We start from the raw sequence: 23,476 nt of genomic DNA on the forward strand, positions 1-23,476 counted from the left end.
TGCCATTTTCTGCTCAAATTTCCAGTCTTATGCTGATGACTCAATTCATTTACCGGCTGCCCTCGGCCACCTCCTCTCCCTCTCTCATCTGACTGCCTTACTGCCATTCAAGATTGGTGTGCTGCTAATGTTCTTTGTCTGAATGCCAGCAAGACTGAGATCCTCCTCCTCGGCACACCATCTCCATCCTTCTCCTTCCCCTCTGGCCAGCCTCCCTTGGCCCCCACTCCTACCCCTACCTGCGATGCTAATAACCTCAGGGTCATCTTTGACTCCACACTTTCCTTCTCCACCCATATCTCTGAGGTCTCTAAAAAGTCAAACTTCCTACTGCACCGCCTCAGAGGTACTCTGCCTTTCCTCTTCTTCCCTCAGAAGCTCACCGTCTCCCAAGCTCTGGTTCTCTCTAGGTTGGACTATTGTAACAGCCTCTTTCTAAATCTACCTGCCTCTACTCTCCGCCCTCTGCAACTTATCCAGAACAGGACTGCAAGACTTGTCCTTAGCCTCAAGCCCTGGGATTGTATCCCTCCAGCCCTGAAATCTCTCCATTGGCTCCCAGTGGATGCAAGGATTAAATTGAAAAACCTATGCATTGTCCACAAGGCTTTCTGGGGCCTGGGTCCAAAATAGCTTCAGCTATCCCTCCGCAAATACCTCCCCTCCGAGCTCTTCGCTCCTCTACCTCTAACTCCCTATGGGTCAATCGTTTTTCAGAGAAACGAGCTGGGGGTAGATCTCTATCTTCGGCTGGGGCCTCCCTCTGGAACAGCCTCCCTGCCAATCTAAAACTTGAGGAGAACCAGCTCCGGTTCCGGAAGAACCTCAAGACCTTCCTCTTTGCTTCCGCCTTCGCTCCCCCTCTCCCCTGCTGATCTGCTCTCTCTTGGCACTGTGCACCTGGCCACCGTCTGTCCCCTGGGCCCAGGTACCTGCTCACCCTGCCACCCACCTGTACTGCCTCCTGGCCACTCCTTGCACTGGGGACTGTATCTGTACCCTTACAGCCCCATTTTTCTTCTTTTTCTGCACTTATCAGACTTACACAGTCTGCTGCCTTAAACACAGCACTTGCCACTTGATGGCTGCACCACCACTGTTTATTGCCCCCATTTTGTATTTCTTTTTATTTATTATTATTTATCTGCTCCCCTCTGCTCCGCACTTTCCACTCTCCCCCTTCCATGCACTTTTTCCACTTTCCCATTCCCATGCACTTGCATGTTCTCAATGTCACTGGGCCTAGTAAGATTGTTGTTGTTGTTGTTGTTGTTGTTGTTGTGCTGTGTTCTCCCCTGTTCCCTTCCCTTGCTTAGTCACGCTCGGAAACACTTTTGTACGAGCGCGATACAAATAAAATATCATATCATATATAATATCATATCTTGTACTTTGATCCAATCTTGTATGCCTTTCTGCTTCTTTTAATCCAGGCCTTTTTAGGTTGGGTATCCTTTCTAGGGCCCTAATCATCCTCCTCCCTCTGCGGTTGCTCAGTTAGCTTATCTCTCCTCGTATCTGGTTCTCTTGATTTCACTTCCCATTCATATTTAGCAACTTCTCTTTCTGGCTTCCTCCACTCTTTATTTCTTAAACCATGGGATACTTTCCCCTCTTCCCAGGTGATTTGTGACCAGTTCTTAACACCTTCTCTTTCAGGCTTATTCTTCCTCCATTCTTTATTTTTGAATCCATGGGGTATTTTCCACTCTTCTCAGGGTGTTTGGGCCCAGTTCTTAATAACTTCTCTTTCAGGCTTATTCATATTCTCTTTTTCACAATGCCACAGTTCCACTTAAATGGCTTTATATTTAGTATCTCGTTAATTTCAATGGGATGAGTTTCTTGTGCTCCATAACGATGCCCAGGCAACCTCCTTGTTTCTCCTGTTCACTCCATTACCTCTGTATCTGTAGGGAAACACTATGAGGCTCGGGTTCTCGCCCTCTGCTCTTGGTTTTGTGCTTCTCCTTGTTGTCGGTGCTCCGGCCTCTCTCGTTGCGACCGGGTCTGGATGCGGATCGTAGGTTGTCTCTTCGACTCCCCAACTGGGTGGTTTTGACACTGTTCAAAATGTGCATTGCCTACCACGAAGTCGTCGGGGTCATGCCACCACTGGGATAAGTATCCCCTTCTCCTTAGAAACGCCCAGCATCTAGCATTTCCCTGTGCTGCTTAGGACTCTTCCGAAAGTCGCAGGGTCCATGGCTCTCCTCTGCGGCACCTCCTCCATACGTCACGACATGAAGGGGCTTCTCCTGCTTGCCCTCTTCTCTCTGACTCAGTGCTCACCTCTCCTTGGCATGTTCTCCTCGTTCAGCCTCCTCATCTCCATTAAAGGTATGTCTCTTCTTTGGTCATAATGGGGTATTTTAGTTTCATCTTCAGCCAAGTCTCTGGGTCTTACAATGTTCTTCATATCTGATAGTGCCATATATTCTACCTTGGTGGATGGTCTAGGGAGTTCCTTACAGGAACGGGAGTCCTTGTCCCTTATGGGGGAGATGCTCCCAGTGAGGTCTCACTTGCCCAGAACCCTCGTTGGGTCTTGGTGAGCGAGCGGGCTCATCTCCCTAGTCTCAAATGCAGAGGCTCCCCGTTGGGGAGAATGGATGAATACCCTCTATTCAACACAGCACCTAAACCACCGCCTGGCCTACGTCACTTTTGGGAGATGTTGTGGAAGTTTCTATAAAAAAGCAGAGAACTTCAATGCAAGAGATTACACCCTGAGCGGCGCTACCCAACCTGTGGCTGGCAGGGATAAGTCCCAAGGGACCAACAGGTCATACGATGGAAATGAGTTTTGCCTGAAGACTGTTAGCTAAACCAAGGGAGAGAGAGACTATTTGTAACAGAGATGTTTTCTTTGTGGTCTCAGGAAAAGAACAGACCTGTTGATTTACTTATGCATTTGAAATCCATTGCTGGGGTGGATGTAGGGACCCTCAACAACAACCAATGGACTCTATTGCCAGAAGGGAAGTCTACAAAGCGTCCAGAAGAACCTTTTCAGCCCTTAACCCCTGGTGTAAATGTCACCCAGGAATGGGAATAGGAGGGGGGACTTTTGGTACAGTTAACCTGACAAACATAACCAGGCTTTACTGAAGAGGGTTGATGGGGGTACTTGTCCCGAGGGTTGTTTCTAGTTCTATTTTTGTAACCGTAAAATAATCATTTTCACATTACTGGCACTGTCCCACCAGAGTATAAGCAGGACAAATCACCCCACACACGGATTTCTAGTTCTGGTATTCTTTAAACTTTTCAAACTGCGTCTCTAAAGGAATCAGATTTGTCTCTCCTCTGCGGGTTTGTAGGGTTGTTAACAGCGTTTCCAGTGCCCAACTTTTCCTAGGTTCTAAATAGGCAAAACTATATTAGTCTTGTATCTCCCCTCCTCCCTAGTTTGGCTGCGGGAAGAACAGAACTGAGTTTCTATCTTGGTTGCTCTGTTTATACTCCAGACCCTCTTCTCTTGACTGGGCCCTGGTAATGTCCCAGCCACCCCATCCTCCTGCTCCACCTCCTTCTTCCCTTTCTGATTGGCTTTGAGAGGGTACTGGGTCCCTGTGGTTTGCCCTGTGACCTGCCCAAGCTATTGTCCTATTAGGGCTGCTGAGTGTGTCTGTTGCTGGCTGGTAGCTCTCTCGACATCCATGGTGGTCTCTATTTGGGTTGTGGGAGATGCTGGTGATCCGGCAACCTAGTGTTGCTTTAGACCCTGTGTGCTGTCTGGTGCTCTCCCTCTAAATCATGGCTTCATATGGCAGCCTGTCAGGATTGCCTTTTTTTTCCCACTGCGAAGATCGAAGTGGTATCCATTCTTCCTCTTCTTTGGTGCATCTCATAGCCCCTCAGCACCCTCTCAACTTCATAACCACTTCCGCTCCTCAAAAAACTGTTATTGTGAGGTCCAAATAAAGACCCTATTTCTAAATTACTACTGGCTTGTTTTGTTATGTTTTCCCTTGGTGACATGTCACAAATAACCAAGCCACAAGGAATGGAGAAAGTTAAGAAAGAGACAATCGTATGTGTATTAGTTTACAAACTAATCAATCAGTAGTGGACAATTTGCTTCACAGGTCTGTATCTCAAACAGTGCCTGAGACCAGAACCATAGCATGAAGGACAGCTGGCTGAGGGCTAGATCTCAGACCCTGACAGACTGGGAAGAAGCCGGAGAGCCTGATAAGGGCTTGGAGAACAAGCCTCAGAGGGAAAACTTCAGTGGACTTTGGGCCACCAAGAGATCAACCCCTGGCTGGTGGGTGAAAATATTGCATCATGACAAAAACCCTAAACTAGGGGGAAGAACTACTTGCTGGTAACAGTGTGTCAAAAGGTTTGGTAACCAAATAAGGTGCCCAGTGGCAAGAGTCTGATTATATCTGTGCCTGGTAAGCGAAGTCAAGAAGCGTGCATGTTGCTTTATACCTTAGACTGTGATTTAGATTAAGGAATTCCTGAAAGGACCAGTGGCCCCTTAGATCTTACCTTGAATATGTATTTTTTTAAACCATCCTGACACCTTTAACATAGTTATAGGTTCTTGACTAAATAATTCCCTCAGTCATGTGAATTTCATGTCCTTCTGTCAAGTTCCTGCAACACGTTTTTAGTAGAATCCATTATGACACTTTTTATAAAGTTATCCCTCTAGGGATTAAGTTGGAAACCTTGATCCTGTAGCCATTCATCTAGCCAATTTGTTACTTCTAAATACAGTTGTTAAACAAGAAATGTCTGACTTGTGTGTTCTGGCAATTCTACTTCACACCATCTTTAAGAAGCCCACCACTAATCTCCAAAACCAACTCGCTCTTCTGCCACTATTAGGAAATCATTGATCATGTAGTTTGAATCACATCACTGCAGACCTTCGGTCCTCATGAATATACATTTGCGGTAGCCCCAGTGCTTTTTACACATGCATGATTGTATTAGCACTAGGGCAAATGAAGTGTGAAGTCCTTGGCACTAATGCATACGCAGATGTCCTTTGAGCATTGCCAAAGGCATTTTAGCTGCATCAAATGTACCTTGATGATTAATTTGCTTTCCTCCTTTGCATTAACCTGTTTCTAGTTCTGCATGTAATATTGGATTTGTTTTTGATTCTAAACTCTCATGTCTAGTATATTGTATCTACTGTTCGTGCTCGTCATTATCAACTACATAAAATGATTAGGCTCCCTTCTTTCCTTACATTTTCCTCTGCCAAAATACTTCTGCAAACTCCTGTTATCCAAGAAAAATTGCTGTTTACTGTATGTTGGTCTTCCACATTATGCTCTGTCGCCTCTTCATTCGATTACACATTCAGCGGTTCTCGTTTTTTTTCTCCTTAAACTATTCTCCCTCTCAATCTCCTTATTTAGCTCAGCTTCACTGGCATTCCGTCCCTACTCTGTTTGTATTTCACTTTTTATGGATTGTCTTTAAATCGGTTCATGTTCTGGCACGTGGCTATCTTTGTGGGTTTTTTCTGTATATCAGCCTCCTCGTTGTCTTCGCTCAGATTCACAATTTCTTCTTTCTATGCTGCTTCCTCCTTGTGCTTCTTCTCATTTCATTCCTTTCAACGTTTGACTGCCAAACTGTGGAATTTTTTATCTTTTCATGTGCTTTCTTCTCCTACTGTTCCCTTATTTAACAACTGCCTTAAAGAATATTTACTGTGGGTTTATTTCTTTGACTAAAGAATGTTCTACTGGATTTTCGCTGTTTTCCAAGAATTGTTGTACTAAATGGTGCTATATCGAACTACTTTTTCGAAATTAGTATTACACTGTTTGTAAAGAGTTTTGGATAAAGCCCTACCTAATGTAAATAAATACATTTCTGCTACTGTGAGTTTGACTGCTGAAGATAACTGTAAGTGTTGTACATAACGATGTTTTATTTTTGTTTTGTAGTGTTTGTATTGACTGTCTGATGTTACCATCGTATGTTGCCAAGTCCCTCCTTATAAAATGCTGTTCTTGTAGTAATCAAATTGTATTGACTCTACATAATTCTCCCAGCACTGGTACTGCTGTTTGCAAAGTGCAGGTCGCCTGTGTGAAGTTTTCTCTTCCTAAGCAAATTCAAATTGTATCTATCTATTCTTAGCTATATTACCTTATCTGCCTTACATGGTCCACATCTTTTAGCTATTCCTGAAAAACACTTGAAAGAACACTCTGGTTACCATTCAGAAAAGTCTGAAATTCTTCCGTAATGACTAGCTACCACAATTCCGTGTGCATTGCTCATGTGCTTACACATGGCATAAATGTGACCAGGATCCCTTGGCTACTGCACATGTGGCATGTACTGTACACATGCATAAGAGCATGGTCTGCGTCCACAGTACCCACAGGGCATGCTTAATATCCATCCCTCCTTACAACCTCTCTCCTTATTCTTGTAAGGTCGTGTCTTTCACACAGTTCCCTGCCTATAGCGGGTACTTCACACAGGGCATATGCTGTAACCATGCTTTTAGAGCAGTAACCCTGCCAACAGTACTCAACAGTCCCCATTGGGTCTCAACAGTAGTTATTTCACATGTGGCTAGGCCACACATGCAACATTCCCCCACACAGTATCCAAGGAGCATAGTATTTCATATGCCCTATAGATTGTTATTCATGCTTTTATCACACTTGTGCGTTGTACAGTAGTGCGTATTATTTTAAGCGCTTTGGATGAAATGCTCTTTAGGAGCTTTCGTGAATAAATACATATTGTGCCCTGGTTGTGGCCTTTGGCTATATGCCAATGCAAAATCCCAATCAACAGGGCCTGGGAAACAACAAGACACATTGTATGGTGTCCGACCATGCTCTGTGGTTGCTAAGCCACCAAATGCAGTGGCATTCAGCTTAGTTCTTACAGGACATTGCCCTTGGTCAGAGTTCTGTAAATACACCTACCTAGATGTTTGTAACTATGACTGACTTCATTCATCACCATTCACTCTGGTTATTAGGGCTGATAGGAGTTGTAGTCAAGAACATCTGGAGTGAGTCCTGCTTTTGTCCCTATCCTGTTGGAATGTAATGCAGGAAATTATCTCTGCAACACCCCTGGGTAGAATGCCCAGGGTGCCCATCACTTAAGATCTTGAACATGTAATCTGTGGTTGAGCTCATGAGCAGTATGAGGTGGGAAGAAGGGAGTGATTATAGTTCTATGACTTACCATAACTGCTAATTATCAGCTGATTGTAGTTTTTGAAAAATGTCCCTTCAGCTAACAATTCTTCTGGGGGTAAAGGGATTTCTTATAAAGTATGTTGCTATCTGAGCCTAGTATAGAACCAAAATGTACCTTGACCACATGTTTTCTGTGCATGCCTAGCAGTGCTAATTGTATCCTTTGGACATATGCTTCTGGATGCAGTACACCTGAACACTATGCCCAGGGCATTGCTACAGGTTCCCAGCTAATGACCTTACTTCGCCAATGAGCATGCAAGGTATGAGCGTTGACCATGACCTGTGTTTTCCATTTGCCCAGGGAATGTACTCTGACCATGCCTCAGGCATGGTGCTCATGGGTGACTACTACCTGTAGTCCTGCAGAGCTTGGACTTCTACAATGCCACGCAACCACATATCCTAGGGAATGGTATTTGTCTGTGCACCAGGGCATTCCCTCAGGTCACAGCATCCGCAAGGTTGGTCTGTGTCCATAACCCTACCCCCTGTGCTAAAGGTTCTCCTTCTGATCCCTGTATTCCTCTAAAGCCTCTTTCTCTCTTCCTCTGCCTTTCTTCCCCTCCCTACCCATTCCCCATAAGTGTATCTACATTATAAGTTATGTGATAATTTAATTTATATCCATTACTGGTTGACTTCTTTCTTCCTCCCTGTGCCCAAACTAGTAAATTGCATATTCATTTGAAAAACCTTAACTTCCACTCGCATATATCTCGATGACTTTCCGGGTCTTGTGCACTTTATTTACGTGGATCGAACTGCTGGACAGATGGTTGCTCCATCCATCAATGTCAGTGAGCAATCAACCTATGATCTTGGGAAGGGTCCCCTGGCTAGCTTTATCAGAAATAAGGTATTGTTGACGTGTTCTTTATCTGGTTGTACTGATATAGCATAATACAGTGATGATTCTGAAACACATATTGTTTATTCAAATACAATGTGAAATTGTTAGTATCATTGGTATACATCTGAATCAAAGACATTCAGAAAGGTCTACGGGTTATGCTTCAGATTTTTAATATAGCAATAAACCCGACCTGGTGGGCTGGTCAAGTTTTATTGCTATTAGCACCCTGGGCTTTCAACACGAAAACACAGGATGTTGACAGGAATGTATTTTGTTTGAATGAACAGGACACGCTTGCAATGTCCCATTCATTCAAACAAAATACTTTACTAAAATAGGAAGGTGCAGCTTCATGCTGAGCCCCTCTTCCACTTACAAGGTGGCCCGGGAGGCTGGAGTGGTGACAGCGGTGGCACTGTTGCCAAAGAATCAGGTAAGTAGGTATGAAGAGGTGGAGAAGGGCCCAGAGGGAAGAGGAAGGTGAGGGAATGACAACGGGAGGGGTGTGATCAGCCTTCAGGTTGCTCGGAACACTGGCTTGGATCATGAGGTTCAGCCTGCAATCCGTGCAACCTGATTGGCTGGCTCCCCTGCCCCCAGGCGCTAATAAGTATTATTACCTTTGAGGCTTTTATACAAAGTTGTAGAATTCTGCAAAGTTCTATTCTTTCAAATGTCTCCTTTCAAGAACCAGAATTAAACATTGTTTAAAATGTTGACTTCTAGATGAAGGGTTACCAGAGTTAACTGTTTGATATTTGAAAAATGTTTAGTTGGAGTATCCTAGTTGGTGCATGGCACTTGGGAATACTCTGATACGGAGTATCATGTTCTGGAAATGTAACAGGTGTTTATAATTCACTGGTTAGAGAGGGTAGTTGTATTGCTTGTATTGGAAGAGGGATGTAGATAATCTTACATTCTGGAATTAGGTTAGCACACACGTTTGTTTCCATTAAACACCTTAGTATTTTCTGTTAAATGATCCATCTATTTTAATGTTGTTTTCCTCTTGAAGTGGCACACAATGCATTCATAATTCCTCAACTTTAGCCAGCATAGTCCATATTGAACGATTGTGGTTGTCCTCGCAAACCTCTGCGGAGTCTGGTCCTACAGTATCTCACCGGTTTAGTGCTACAGCCAATGAAAGAATAGTAATCCATCATAAACCTCATGCTTATCTAGGTAGTCGAATATGTAATGACTATATTTTTTCTAGACATTTACAAATGGCTCCCTAGTTACTTATGGGTGTGTAAAACTGGTGAAATTAAATTGCAGATCTAATTACTTAATACATTATTTCCTCTCTCAGATTGCTCATCTTAGATAGGTCTTGTCGAGCGGCAGCTGGCTTCGGTAAACTTGCACTGTTGTGCATCTTCATGCTGGATGTGATGTCGGGCCCAGCATATAGGAAGCTAGCCTTGCCTCATAACTTCAGTTCCTTTTTCCAAGCGCTCACTATGCTGCTTGGACCAACATTTGCTGTTGCTAATTTTCACTGCATCAAGCCTCATACCACCAAAGGGTTGGGGCTTGAAGTCCTGCTTGGATTGCAGAAGCGGTAAGAGAACACCTTCAAAGTTGCCAGTGTCAGGTACTAGACAACCCCTGATGCTTTGGATACTCTCAAGAAAATATGGCCCCTCCAGTGAAGGACAAGAAGCACTAGCACAGAAAAAGGTCCCACTCTCCCAGCGATTCCATTAATCTTCTTACTCCAACTAAGTTATCACTCAGGTTCCCAAGATGCTGATGAAGACGTGGGAAATTCATCACTGTCCCAGGTACCTTTACTTCTAAGTCTTCCTGGAATGAGGACGTGCCACTGTGCAGCTCCCAAAGAATCCTGAAATTAATAAGCTTCCCATGGTATTAATCGCTGGTACTGGTGACCAAGAGTACCAGCAGGACCCGGAGACCCTCTTTTGCCGTGATCAGGGAGGATAGGATGGTATATAGAACACCGGGAGGCGTGGAAGGAGTTAAGCAGGACGAGGTGGTATGGATCAAAATGGACCGGATGAGCCACGCCGGCACTGAGGGTGAGGCTGTGTAATGCCCCGGGTGTCCAGTTGAAACATCCGAGTCTTGATCAATTGAAAGAAGCAAGGATTGGGAGCGGTGACTGGGTGGAGGAAGGTAGAGCCGAGCAATGGCTGTCTTGAAACGCAGCGCACTCGGAGGTAGCAGATTAACCTGGTAAAATTGAGGGATCCTCGGGAAGTGGTGGGAGGCCAAGATCGCTGCAGGCACAGCCTGAAGTGGGCACAGTGATTTTAACTGCGACACGCTGTTAGGTAGAATTTCCTGTCTGAGTGTAATTCTCCCCACATTGTGAGTGCCTGAGCATTTTTGCTGGACTATTGGATTTTTGGGACTGATTCTCCTGAGTTAGTGGGATCCTTTGTCCGCACCCGCTCACTCATTCTTTGAATCTAACCTTGGGAGCCCTTTTTCTCTCTTTTTGATACTTTTTAATGGAGTTATTCTTTCCCCCATGTTTTCTGGCATCTACAATTTATTGTTGCAGTACACAGCACTTTCTGTGCGGTGTTGCTGAAAGCTCCTTGAACTTCCCTTTTTATTTTCCCTGTGATAACACATGTTACCAGGGCAGGGCGGGACCCTTTTGTCCGTCCTGTATTTTATTTGGTTAGATTAGCACACCCCACATTATGTAGCGTGCTGAGGGGAAACATTGTCTACCTTTTTAACACTGCTTCAGTAACTTCTAGTTACTATTACAAGTTCATCTGACAGGCTGGTTGTATTGTATCCTTTTTCGCAACTTTTGTGGCCTTCCACTGCCGGTTGTCTTGGCACCTGCGGTAGGGGACACGGGTTGCCATTTGGCTAAAATGCTGGCTGTACATTTTTAAGTTCTGTTCATGATGACTTGTTCTTTCTTACTTGAGCCCTTTTCTACCTGTCTGGGTGGGGGACGTCTTTATGGGTCTTTGTCTTTGGCAGGTTTCCCTTGGAAAGCCTGCCAAGGCTTTGAGTGAAAGAAAGGACAGGAAGTGAGGGAGGTGACCAAAACTCCCCTGGTCTTTGTCCTGCAGTGTGTCTGCCTGGAACCAGTTTGAACTGGGAGGCTTGCTGTCCCTTTAGACAGCCACCCCCAGATTGGCATGAAAGGCTTGTCTGGTGATTGGTTGGCTCTGACAGTTTTCTTGCATCAACAGCAAGGGTCCTGTAGATGAATTTCAGAGTCAACCACTGGACTGAAGATCCAAAGAGGAATTCGTAGAAGGACATCGCAGCAACTTCCAAGTGATTGCCAGAGCTTTTGAGTGACCGCTGCAGAACCGACCCTGAATTCTGAGGGACAGGGAAAATCTCTCAAAGACAGCTTCCTGCCGTGGAATGGTGGGCCTAACCAGTCTCAAGACCACCTATATATTGCACCATCCCACGAAGAGCTGCGACCCTCCCGGGCTGCAAACTCGCAAAACTCCCAATACCTTAGGCACCACAGACAGGGCACTGACGTAGAATTACCTCCTTCCTCTTAACAGACCCTCTCGTGCAAATGGGTCCTTTTCTCTCCTCCACCTCACTCTCTACCTGTGGCATCCCTCAGGGCTCTATCCTATCGCCATGGCTCTTCAACCTCTACCTGGCCCCTCTGGCCCACCTCATCTTCATCTACTCCACTCATTCCCAGTATTACGCAGACAACACACAGCTCTCTTTCTGGCTGCCTTCCCCCACCTCCACCTCCCCCCTACATGACTTCTATTCAGGCATGGTGCTCCACCAATGATCTCTGCCTGAATGCCAGCAAGACAGAGATCCTTTTCATTGGGACACCTGCTCCTCGTTTCCCACTCACTCTCTGGCCATACTCCTTGGGTCCCCTCCCCCACTTGTGAGGCAAAAAAACTTGGGCTCATCTTTGACTCTGTCTCTTTCTCTCCAGACATCACTGACCTTGCCAAGTAGTCAGTTTTCAACTTCATCTCCTCAGGGGCATTCTACCTTTCCTCACCTTTCCCCAAAAGCATAATGTCCCCAGAGCCCTGGTTCTCTGTAGCGTTGGCTACTGCAATAGCTTCTTCCTCAACCTTTCTCTTTCCTCCCTTCACCCCTTCCAAGTAATCCAGAATAGGACTGCAAGATTTATCCTTGGCCTCAAGCCCAGGGACTGTATCTCTCCAGCCCAAAAATCTCTCCACAGAATCCCAGTGACTGCAAGGATCAAATTCAAGACCCTCTGCATCATCCATAAGGCTTTCTGGGGCCTGGGACCTCTCTACGTCCAGCGTTATCTCCCGAACTGCCTCGTAGCCAGAGTCCTTCAGTATTCTGGTGCCAACTCTCTGTAGGTCATAGTTTCTCCAAGCAGAGAGTGCGCCTCCCTCTGGAACAGCCTCCGTTCCACTCTTAGACTTGAACCAGATCTTCTTAAGTTCCGGAAACTTCTCGAAACCTTCCTTTTCTCCACTTCCTTCCCTCTCCCCCTCCCGTGCTAAACTCTCCATCTGCCGCTGTGACTGGGGCCTGAACAGCCAGACCATCCTTTGCCAGTACTTGCCCTTAGGCTCCCTTTCCTGGACTATCCCAACTTAGTCCTCCCTGTCCACTGCACTCCTCCTCCCCTCCCCCCTTTCCCCTCGCACTTGCTGCTGCCTTGGCCCGGCAGCACTTGCCTGCCCCCACCCATGGGGGTACCCCACTTCTGCACTTCTCCCTCTACCCCCTTCCACTTATCACCTTGTCATGCACTTGCACAGTAGGATTGTCACAAAGCCAATATAACTGTTTCTTTGTTGTTGTATTCTTATGATTTCCCATGTCCCTCCCTTGCCCCCCCCCTCTTGTCTTGTGGTGCCTGGAAACACCTGTGTAGGCACCATACAAATGTACAATTAATAAATAAAAAAAATAAAAAAATACACTGGGTTCTGTGCTATTTCACGAGGCACTCGATAAGTGCAGTTTCGGCCAAAACCTTTTGGGCAGCCTGCTGTGCCTTTTCCGCTACTAGACTTACCCTAAGCTGAATCGTAGACCAAGAACCGAAGAGAAGTCTACCGGACAACAACCGTCGTTGACCCAAAGCCTGTAAAGGGCTCCAAATCACCAGTGAAGTGAAGATCCACTGCTGGGCATCTCACTGCTCGAGTACATCTGTCTGTTCCTTCCAAAGTTCTTTATTCAATTGCCCAGGCCAAGAAACCCGAACCAGGGACAAATGTCGCCTCACCTTGAGGACCGTCTTGCTGCACCATTTTTTCATTAAAAAGGTACCGTCCAGAGCCTAGGTACTTACCTTGGGTTCGCTGTGTTGGTATTGTAGGGCTGCAGTCAAGATGTTACTTGCATCCCCCGCCAGGGCACCCCGAGACTGATTATGGGTGAATAACCCATTGGGCTCTAAACTACCAAAACTGTTACTTACTTGGAAACCTGAAGAACCCTTCATAGACTCTGCTCTGTCTACTGCTTACCTGCCTCTTTCCTCCTCAGCTCTTGGTCACTGGATCCCCAGTGCCCGTTTTGACTCTGTGAGACTCGCCTAGTATATGGTTGGACCTTTAAAGATGGGTGAAGCAGGGGTTAATTGAAGGTGCAAGAGTTGAGCTAAAGTTTGCTTATTAGTGTCAGTAGTTGTGCTCATTTTGTGTTGCTTTACATTGATTTAAAGTGTGCTACATTTTAATTCTACTGTGATATTACTGTATGAATGGTACTTACCTGATTTAATACTAAATCCTTAGTGGATATATAAAACAAACCACTATTTGAATATAACTTCTATTGTGGCAATGTTTCCTTGAACCAATTGTATACTTGAAGTACTGTGTTCCTCACTACAGCCCTTCTCCCTCCGTATGGCCTGGCTGCTCAGCCATTACTGTCAAACCTTTGTGTAGTTCAGATTAAACCTAAGGGGTTCAACCCTGTCACATAAGGTGGCCTTTTCCAAGCTCTGTCACGGACAACAACTTGTGTAAATCTCTCTAACAAATTCCCTAAGGGTTAAGGGAAGAAACAGGGAGCTTAATGTCATATATTAGCAAAGCCCAATGATACGGAGGGCACACTCTGCTTAACTGAGAAGCAAGAAGGCAAAAGTGGACCGTATATTGGTGCAGAAAGTGCTGGATCAGCAACCTGAAGCTGCAGCAGGAGGAGGAAGTTGGCCACTGCTTTGCAGCCAACAATAGAGCAGCCATACACACTAGAGACAGTCGGGTACTGAAGTTAGCAGTATATTAGTATCCTGAATAGACAGGTGTCAGTGACCATCATTTGGGCCAGGCACAGGTGGGCAGCTGCCGGTCTAGGTCACATGCTGGACAGGAGACCAATCGCAAGGGCCAAGCAAACAAAAATTGAGGCCTTTGACCGCAAGAAGGAGGGGAGGGCTGACTCCTCTGCAATGAGGGAAGAGATCATTTTAGCGTATACGCTGGCATTGGTGGTGGCAGATGGCCAAATTCTTGAGGAAATAGCGTCTCTGAGGGCATCCATGGAGACGAGGGTGGATGAGGTAAAATTAAATGTGGGCCTGCTGGGCAAGAAGTGCTTTCCCAGAGTATGTGCAGCGGAGATGAATGTGGAGGAAGCGACGAATCCTGCAAGGGAACTGCGGTCAGTGATCCAAGATTTAACAACCAATATGTGTACACTGGAAGACAGGGTCGAAGATGCAGAGGGGAGAGCATGGAGGAGCAACATCAGGATTGTGGGTCTACCGGAGGGAGAGGAAGGAAGAGACCCCACCACTTACACTGAAGATATACTGTTCCAAGAAGTGGGCCCTGGATACTGACACAAGGATTAACTGTGGAGAGGGCGCATAGGAGATCCCTGGCCAAGAGACTGCCCCCCGGAGTACCACCGAGACCGTGGATAGTGAAAATCCTGACCTTTAAGGATAGAGGGCGAATTTTGGCCTCCTCCAGTGGGGGAGGTGTCAGGCGTCCGCTGCACTGGCAATTTACCCATATCAAGGCAATATATTTCAGACCAAACAGTACAGGTGCAGAGACAAAGGAGCCCTTTTGGTCCGACAAAGGAAAGACTGCAACAAGATCGGAAATATGATTTTATACCCTGCCAAATTGAAAGTACTACATAACGGAAAATCCCAGTTCTTAGACCGCCCAGAGGAGATGAACCACTGGATGGCAGAGAACACAGACTGCTTGAGCAGGAGATCGCTCTCCAACCCGCGCTGCAGAGGAGCAGCATCCCCTCCACATCCGGACCAAATCTCTGTCTGAGGTAAGCCTGTGGGCTTGTGTCCTCTCATTGTGAACCCACAGCTGATGCCAGATTCGATGCCTTGTTGTGCCCGCAGCTCTAATCTACTTTGTACTGCACTCGCTTTGTGTGGTTTTAAACGTGTAACGAAGCATTAATATTTGTACATTTCAATCCGATGTGCAAGTTCAACCTCAAGGGTTAACCTGTCCAAGATGGCCACCTGCGTGAATACTACACCTCCTGGCCTTAACTCGTCCTGGTAGCCCATTGGCTACTCAACATCTACTTCTTCCTATCAGAAGACGGCGGCAGGCGAAACCGGGCCACACCCAAGGCACACACTAAGGTTCCTGACTGAGCCTGACCAAGTCGTCCGAGCGATGAGTGCACGCTGCCATTATCCTGTTGTACGCCCTTCTGTACCCATCCTAACCCTGATCCGTCGACCATCCAACTCTTTCACCTCCCCTCCACTTGGAAGCCTTCTGGCCAAGTACATGTGCACAGTTGAGAGCATGCGACCTTGACCCTGTCCGAATCCCATAGCCGATTATCCTTGTGATACACTCTAGAGTCCAATTCTGTCGCTCACTCACCCTCAACTGATCTTCCCTATGCCAGAGTGTGATCCTCTCCCTCTACATCTAACCAGCACAACGACACACTGCATGGCGAGACTTTACAGCTGCTTCGCATTGTGTCTGTTAACCTGCTTCTCAATTGTTCTGTCACGCCGTACCTCACTACCTTTAACTTGCCCTAAACTGAATCACAGCAAACTGTATTGTACTACCTTAACCGACCCCAATGTTCCTTGGCACGCCGCTTTCTGCTCTGATTAACTTGCTCCTAAAGCAAATCTAGGCAAATCGCACTGTGCTGGTTTTGAATCTGCTCCGAGATTGCTCCTTGGCACGCTGCATTGTGCCTCTATTAATATGTACTGAATAGTTATTTGGCACGCTGCATTCTGTTTTGATTAACTTGCTCCCAAAGCATATCTAGGCAAGTCGCACTGTGCTGCCTTTGATCTGCTCTGAAATTGCTTTATTGCTTGCACTGATAACTACTCTGTGCCAACCTATCTTATGGCACCCCGATTCTCTAAACACTAGTAACTGTTAGCCCCTTGACGTGCTCTTATTCTGTATCGATGAAACTTAACATTCTACAGACACCCCAGCCCTGAAGTTGGCACTTTACCCATCCACCCTTTAGAACACCCATGTCCTCTGTTCTCATCACTTATCTGATCTACATATGCCACTGCCTGACATTATCCTACATAAGGCCCTACAAGACTACATTTATGCTCCAGCACACTCCCGAGGCCAACCGCACCCAGCCCTTCTCAACCCTTTTGGCCATGCCCAACCTCGATTACACGTCTCTCCAAGTGACACACAACCCACCGGTGGTTCATGACAAGCAGATCCTGGAACCCAGGACATCCCCTCACTGTCTCTACTCAACACATAGCTGCCTGCGCCCTCTTGAAATCAGAAACACTCAGAGCGTACTCAACTATATACACATCGGGCACAACTGCGCCCACCATCAGCAAAAGAAACTCACTCGGGATCCACCAGGGGGCGCAGAGATGGTCTGACGCATCTCGGCTCGTCTCCCCGCCAGGGCGCTGATTGAGGGTCCCGAGCCCCCCCCGAAACCCCTGGAGCGAGGAGCCGACACCACCCCCACCCACACGAGTGCCACGGGCGCCCCCGGCCCGAATTTGGGACCCCGAGGTGGAACCGTGCCGGAGAACGAAGCCTCCGAGTTTTGAGGGACGGAAGCCCCTCCCCCCTGCGGCTCCGCAGAGATCTACTCTGCTCCCGGGCCTGAGCGAGGCCTGCGAAGAGGTCGGCGACCCGGGCTGGCGGCTCCACCCCCTGCCGTGTGCAGTCCCGCGGGGGTCGGGTGTACCTGGGGGCACCCGCGGCGGATCCGGGAACGTGAAGCGGCCCCGCGAAAGTACGGCGGAGTTGTGGGCCTGGACGAGGCCTATGAGACCAGGTGAGGAGCGGAGCACAGCGGCCCCCAAGTGAGTGGGTGGAACTGGAGGAGCCCGTGTAGGGCGTACTGGAGTCTCGGGTGGGGGCTCGCACTGGCCCATGCTGGCAACCCACGGCCTTCCACGGTTTTCCACGAGTGGCGACCTCGCACCCAGGAGGTGAGGCAGTGCTGGCCCAGTCTGGGCAGCCCCCCTGGGGACCGACGGCACTGCAGGAAGAGACAGGAGCGAGGCTGGGGAGACTCAGCGACACACATACAAGCCTCGGAGGGGTCACGGGAGTCGGGGTGTCCCCCGAGCACCGCATTTCCTAGGCGGACTGACTTACCGCACGGGGCCCTATTGGGAGAGCTGGGCCCCGGCAGGCCACACCCCGGGTCCGGCCACCGGTGCGTTGAAGGCCTTCACAGCTCAAACGGGAGCACAGTCGCGCAATCTGGGGAGGAGAGAGGCGAGGAGAGAACCCTGTGGAGGACAAAACAAAACCTACGGGAGGGAACTAGCCCGGGACTAGGACCCCAGGTGCTGGGTCTTCGCTCCCAGCCCCCCGGCGGCGCCGTCTCTGGGTGGGCCAGCGGGTCACGTTGACCTGAATTTCTGGGGGAACCCCCCCGCAGAGCAGGGATGCTTGGGGAGAGTCAATGAACTGGAGAGAATCCCTACAGAAGTTTCGCCGGTCGTCCCCTGATCCCCCGAGGCCACCTGGAATGGCGACCCAGAAGCAACAGGAGCCGGCCGATGCTAAAACGGTCACCAGAGGCATGGCAGCCCTACTGGAAGAAATTAGAGGCTTTAGGGCGGATATTGCTCTGAGACTGGACACCTTAGACAAAAAGGTGGACAATATTGATGACAGAGTCCAGGCACTAGAGAACACCACAGCCTCGAGTGACATCTTTGAAACACAATTCGATATGCGCCTGTCGGAGCTCGAGAGAAGAGAAGAGAGATGCTCTTTATAAATGGACGATTTGGAAAATAGGGAATGCCGCTGTAACCTACGTTTCCTAGGCTTCCCGGAACACGAGGGGGAAACTCAAGCAGACGTCATCAAGGCGGTCAATGCAGTAATAGGGGTACTCTTCGATGGAGCCAATACCAGCGAACCCACCATTGACAGGGCCCACAGAGCAGGTGCACCCTCCAGAGGCCCCAGATCCGTCTTAGTTCGCTTTCATTACTTCTCGGAAAAGAGCAGGATCTTGGAACTGGCTCGTAAGAAGGGCCCTGTGGAGTGGGAGGGGGCCCGGATTTCGGTGTATCAAGACCTGTCGGCCTTCACCCTGCAAGACGCCGCCTCTGTTCCCCGCTGACAAAGATGCTCCAATCCAAGGGGGTCCGCTACAGGTGGGGATATCCTTTCTCCCTCTCCTTTGAATTCGAGGGCTACAAGTATGCCCTGATTACTGAAGATGATATCCAGAGAGTGTCAGGTGAACTTTTGGACAATTCAAACATGGAACTGGGGGAGCAGGAACGCGAGCGAACACCGACAGGCCCTAAAGGGAACAAAGCTCCCAAGGAGAGGCGCAGGGTGCGAGGTCAGAGGAAATTTAGGAGAATGACCCCAGCTTCGCCGGGCCCTCCAAATAGTTGAAGCGAACATTTGGTGCCTGACGACTAAGCCGGCATCTGCCTATGCGAATGGAGGGTGATGTAGCTGTTTGTACTTTACACTGAACATGGGGGTGGGGGGGGCTCGGAGTGTTGATTATGACGAGTTATTGAGCCTGTGGGGGGGGGGACAATGGTGGCCTGGACTGGCGATCGGATGAAGCCATGGAACGACCAGGCGATTAGGGGGGAGGAGGGTGGGGGGGAAAAGGGGGAGTTATGTTGTTGGGGTTAAAGTTACAATGTGCCAAGTTTTTCGGGTACTCTCGCACCCCTGGGGCTGTCTCATATCGTCAGTGGGTTGTGGAAGTATTGTGGGAGTAAAAACGCTTGCTTTTCTAAGAATGGAGCTATGAGCTTTTATCTGTACTTTAATGGATGATTCGCTCCAATTCTTGACAGTGGGGTCATTGAATGCTCGCGGGCTTAACTCGCCTACGAAGAGGTCCCTAATTGTGAGGGAATTTGCGAGGCTGCGACTTCACTTTCTTTTTGTACAGGAGACTCACTGGGTTCGGGGAAAAGAGCCTAAGCTCAGGGCCAGACCCATAGCTCAGATGTACTCGGCCTCTGTTCAGTCTAAGAAGCGGGGAGTAGCTTTGTTGATTTCTCCTGGGGCCCATTTTGCGTTTAAAGCCTTAAAAGCAGACCCAGAAGGCCGGTATCTCATGGTGAAGGGGGAGGTGAGGGGTCGTTTGTTCACACTGGTTTGCATATATGCTCCGAATGAAGCGCAGGATACCTTCCGGGAAGGGATGAGAGGGATAATAATGTCATTTTCTGAAGGTACCCTTCTGGTTGGGGGAGATTTTAACATGGTGCTTTGCCCCGAGAGAGATAGGAAATCTGATAAGCCTTGCCCCAATGTCTGTCACCACAAGAAGCTGGCGTTGGCCTTCCAGGAAGTGAATGGGGAATTAGGTTTGGCCGACACGTGCCTCCCCGTGAAGGGCCGGAACCCAGATTACACCTATTATTCAAAGACACATTCTGCCTTCTCCCGTATTGATTACATCCTGGTTGACGCCTCGCTGCTGGGAGAGGTCACTAGTTCAGGAGAGGAGATTGTCCCTTGGTCGGACCACGATATGGTAAAGATTAAGATTGGCCTTCCTCCTGTCCCGGCAGCCGGATCCCGATGGAGGTGTAATGACCTGCTTCTGCAGGACAGGGAGATTCGCCAATCCCTCCTAGCAGCCATTGAGGAATACTTCACTCTCAATGACAATGGCGAGGTTGGAACTATGGGAGTGTGGGAGGCATTTAAGGCAACTATTAGAGACACCCTCATTGGTATTGGATCCAGGAGAAAGAAGGAGAGGGAACGTGAGGAGAAAGTGTTAAAGGACAAAATAGCAGCCCTCCAGCCGGGGGGGAAGTTAAGGTCACAGATGTTCCCCGGACAATGGGAGGAACTACAGGGGTTGCGAACCAGGCTGGCAGACCTCCAGGTGGGTCAGACGGAAAGGAAGCTTGCTTTTTTGAAGCAGAGGTACATGGAAAGGGGGGAAAAGGCGGATAAAATTTTGGCTTGGAGACTTCGAGACCTGAGAAATAGCAGGAGGGTGAACTCAATTCACACCCCGGAAGGGGACTCGACCGCGAGAGATACCAAGATAGCTGAACAATTCAGGCTATATTATGAAAAGCTGTATCGCTCGGAATATACAGGGGATGGGAACGACGTTGACAGCTTCCTGGACTCCCTCCCTGTTCCGGGCCTTCTCCCGGACAAAGCGGATTCTCTCGAGAGTCCCATCTCCCCGGAAGAGGTAATAGATACTATATCCTCTTTGAAGAGCGGCACAGCCCCGGGAGAAGATGGTTTCACAGTCAAATTCTACAAGACGTATAGGTCCACGCTAGCCCCATTCATGGCTAAGATGTTCAATGCGGCTCTTGTCCAAGGTTCCCTCCCTCCCACGATGATGTCAGCCTTGATTGTTGTCCTGCCTAAAGAGGGCAAGGATCCCTCATATTGCCAATCATATCGCCCCATATCCCTCCTTAATACCGATGTGAAAATATTAGCCAAGCTCCTAGCGAATAGACTGGCCAAACTGCTCCCCACCCTAGTGCATGGAGATCAAGTGGGCTTCATCCCGGGCCGCCAGGGGTCAGAAAATATAAGGAAAACCCTCGACCTCATGCATGAGGCATCTAGACAGGGAGTGGAAGGGTACCTCCTCTCACTAGACTCAGAAAAGGCCTTCGACCGTGTCGAATGGCCGTACATGGGCAGGGTCCTCCGAAAGATGGGGCTGGGTGACAATTTCTGTGGGTGGGTCGCAGCACTCTACAATGGCCCTTCGGCGAGAGTCCTGGTCAATGGGGGCACCTCAGAGCCCTTTTCCCTCTCTAGGGGCACTCGGCAGGGATGTCCCCTGTTGCCCCTATTGTATGCCTTGGCAATGGAGCCTCTAGCCATAGCGGTTAGGAATGACCCGGAAATTACGGGCATACAGTGTGGCGAGGGCGAGTTTAAGCTTTCCCTCTTTGCAGACGACATTTTGAGCTACCTAACCAACATCCAAGATTCCTTACCCCGGCTGTTTGATCTTGTACACCTCTTCGGCTCCTTTTCTGGACTGAAGATAAATGCGTCCAAATCAAGTATCATGCCCATGGGCTTGGGGGATCAGGACATTGGAAATAACACTGATATTCTTGGGGTTAGAATTGAACGGGTATCCACTAGGTACCTCGGCACCACCATCCCCAGGGATCTATACCAGAGCAATTTCCCGGAGATCCTCGCTCAAGTCAGTAATGATCTCAGGCGTTGGGCACCCCTCACGCTTTCCTGGCTTGGACGCATGGTCACAGTGAAGATGAATATCTTGCCCCGCCTCCTCTATCTATTTGCAGGGCTTCCCATTGTGATACCCGAGTCCTTTTTCGAGGTGCTTCAATCTAGAGTTCTCATGTTCATTTGGAACGGTAAGAGGCCAAGGGTCAAGACCTCCACCCTGACCCTCCCGAAGTCCCATGGAGGTTTCGGCCTCCCCGACTTCCGGCTTTATTACAAAGCAGCCCAGCTCCGGGTGATGTTGGAGCATATGCGGGACGACATGGGCACTTATTGGACATATATTGAAGACGTTCACACCCACCCGAAAAAAGTTAGAGACCTCTTATGGGCCTCTCCAAGGGTTCTCCCCTCTCAAATCAGAACACACCCCACCCTAGCGGCCCTGGGCACTATGGAAACCCAATAAAGCTAATAAACTATTGTCATCATGGCCCTCACCGCTGTCCTCGCTCTGGGGCCCCCCCATAGATCTGGGCTCTAGGGGTTTCCAGGACACTCAGGCCTGGTCTGATATGGGGTTGGAGAGGGTCTCCCAACTCTTGCGGTAAGAGGGCTTTATAGAGTATGGTAGCTTGATCGAGGCTTTGGCAGATAGCCCCCCCACGGTCTTTGAATACCTGCGGTTGAAAGGGATTTTGACCCACCCTAGGTGGGCCGACCAGCTTGGACGCCCCCTCACTCCATTTGAAACCATATTGGCTAAAAGTATAACTCGGAAGGGCTCGATATCCAAATTTTACGGGGTTTTGATAACTGCTGACCTAGAGGGTAGACAGCCCTTCAAAAGCATATGGGAAGAAAGGCTGGGCATGCCACTGGATGACCACACTTGGAGGGCTGTATTTAAATGTATTTTCTCGGGTTCCCTGTACACCGCTGCCATGGAACATAGTTTCAAGATCCTTCATTCGTGGCATCGCCCCCCGGCCTTGTTGTCCAAGATGTTTCGGGATGTGTCCCCCTTTTGCCCAAGGGGCTGCCACCAACGGGGAACCTGGTTTCACATGTGGTGGGGTTGTCCGGCCATACAGGTTTATTGGTCGGAGCTGCTCAGCTGGATTAAGGATATTGAGGGGTTTAGCCCGTCTCTTCATCCCCTGGAGGTTCTGTTGGGCACTCCCATGCCAGAGACTGAAGCTAATGTGTATCCCAAGGTCTTCAGTGCCATGCTGCGAGCAGGGAGATTGGCGCTGGCCCAAAAGTGGAAGAGCGCCCTGGCTCCCTCTAAAGAGGAATGGCTCTGCAAACTTAGGATGATCTTTGTATATGAAAAAATTACTGCAATAGCAAATGATACCATGACTGATTTTGTACAAGAATGGACTGCAGTTCTTCTGCATGATGATTGTGTTTCCATGAGGCTGTAAAATGAATACTGAGCTAAGTTGTGACGACATACCCTCCTACACCTCCCATGAACCCAAAATGACTCCTGATCGATGGTCCTCTTTTCGAGCCCCGCTGTCTCAAGTAATATTTATTGCAATCATGTGATAAGCAAGTGTTCTCCCCTAAGGTTGGAGAGTTTACAACACCCCAAGACTTGGCATGTTATTTGTTTGGGGGGGTGGGGTGGGAGGAGGGCAAGGGGGAAGGGAGTTAATGTAAAAAAAAAAGTGAAAATAATACTGACAACTTGGTTCACTTTGATGTTTTTGCCGGTTGGGTCAGCATTCTCGCTCAACCTCATTTGCGTATTGTCAATAAAAACAATTTGGAAAAAAAAAGAAACTCGCTCCTCTCTC

General features: G+C 48.4%; 1 protein-coding gene across 1 annotated transcript in view; it reads left to right on the plus strand.

The window, feature by feature from the left end:
• Positions 1 to 23,476, plus strand: part of HPS1 (HPS1 biogenesis of lysosomal organelles complex 3 subunit 1) — a 591,196-nt gene that overhangs the window by 516,773 nt on the left and 50,947 nt on the right. Inside the window, exon 17 of the mRNA XM_069611540.1 lies at positions 7,923 to 8,067. Coding sequence (XP_069467641.1) covers positions 7,923 to 8,067 — 145 coding nt within the window. The remainder of the gene's footprint in view (positions 1 to 7,922; positions 8,068 to 23,476) is intronic.

This window comes from Ambystoma mexicanum, chromosome 8 (assembly GCF_040938575.1).
Source record: "Ambystoma mexicanum isolate Mex_15411 chromosome 8, UKY_AmexF1_1, whole genome shotgun sequence".
Classification (NCBI taxonomy): Eukaryota; Metazoa; Chordata; class Amphibia; order Caudata; family Ambystomatidae; genus Ambystoma; species Ambystoma mexicanum.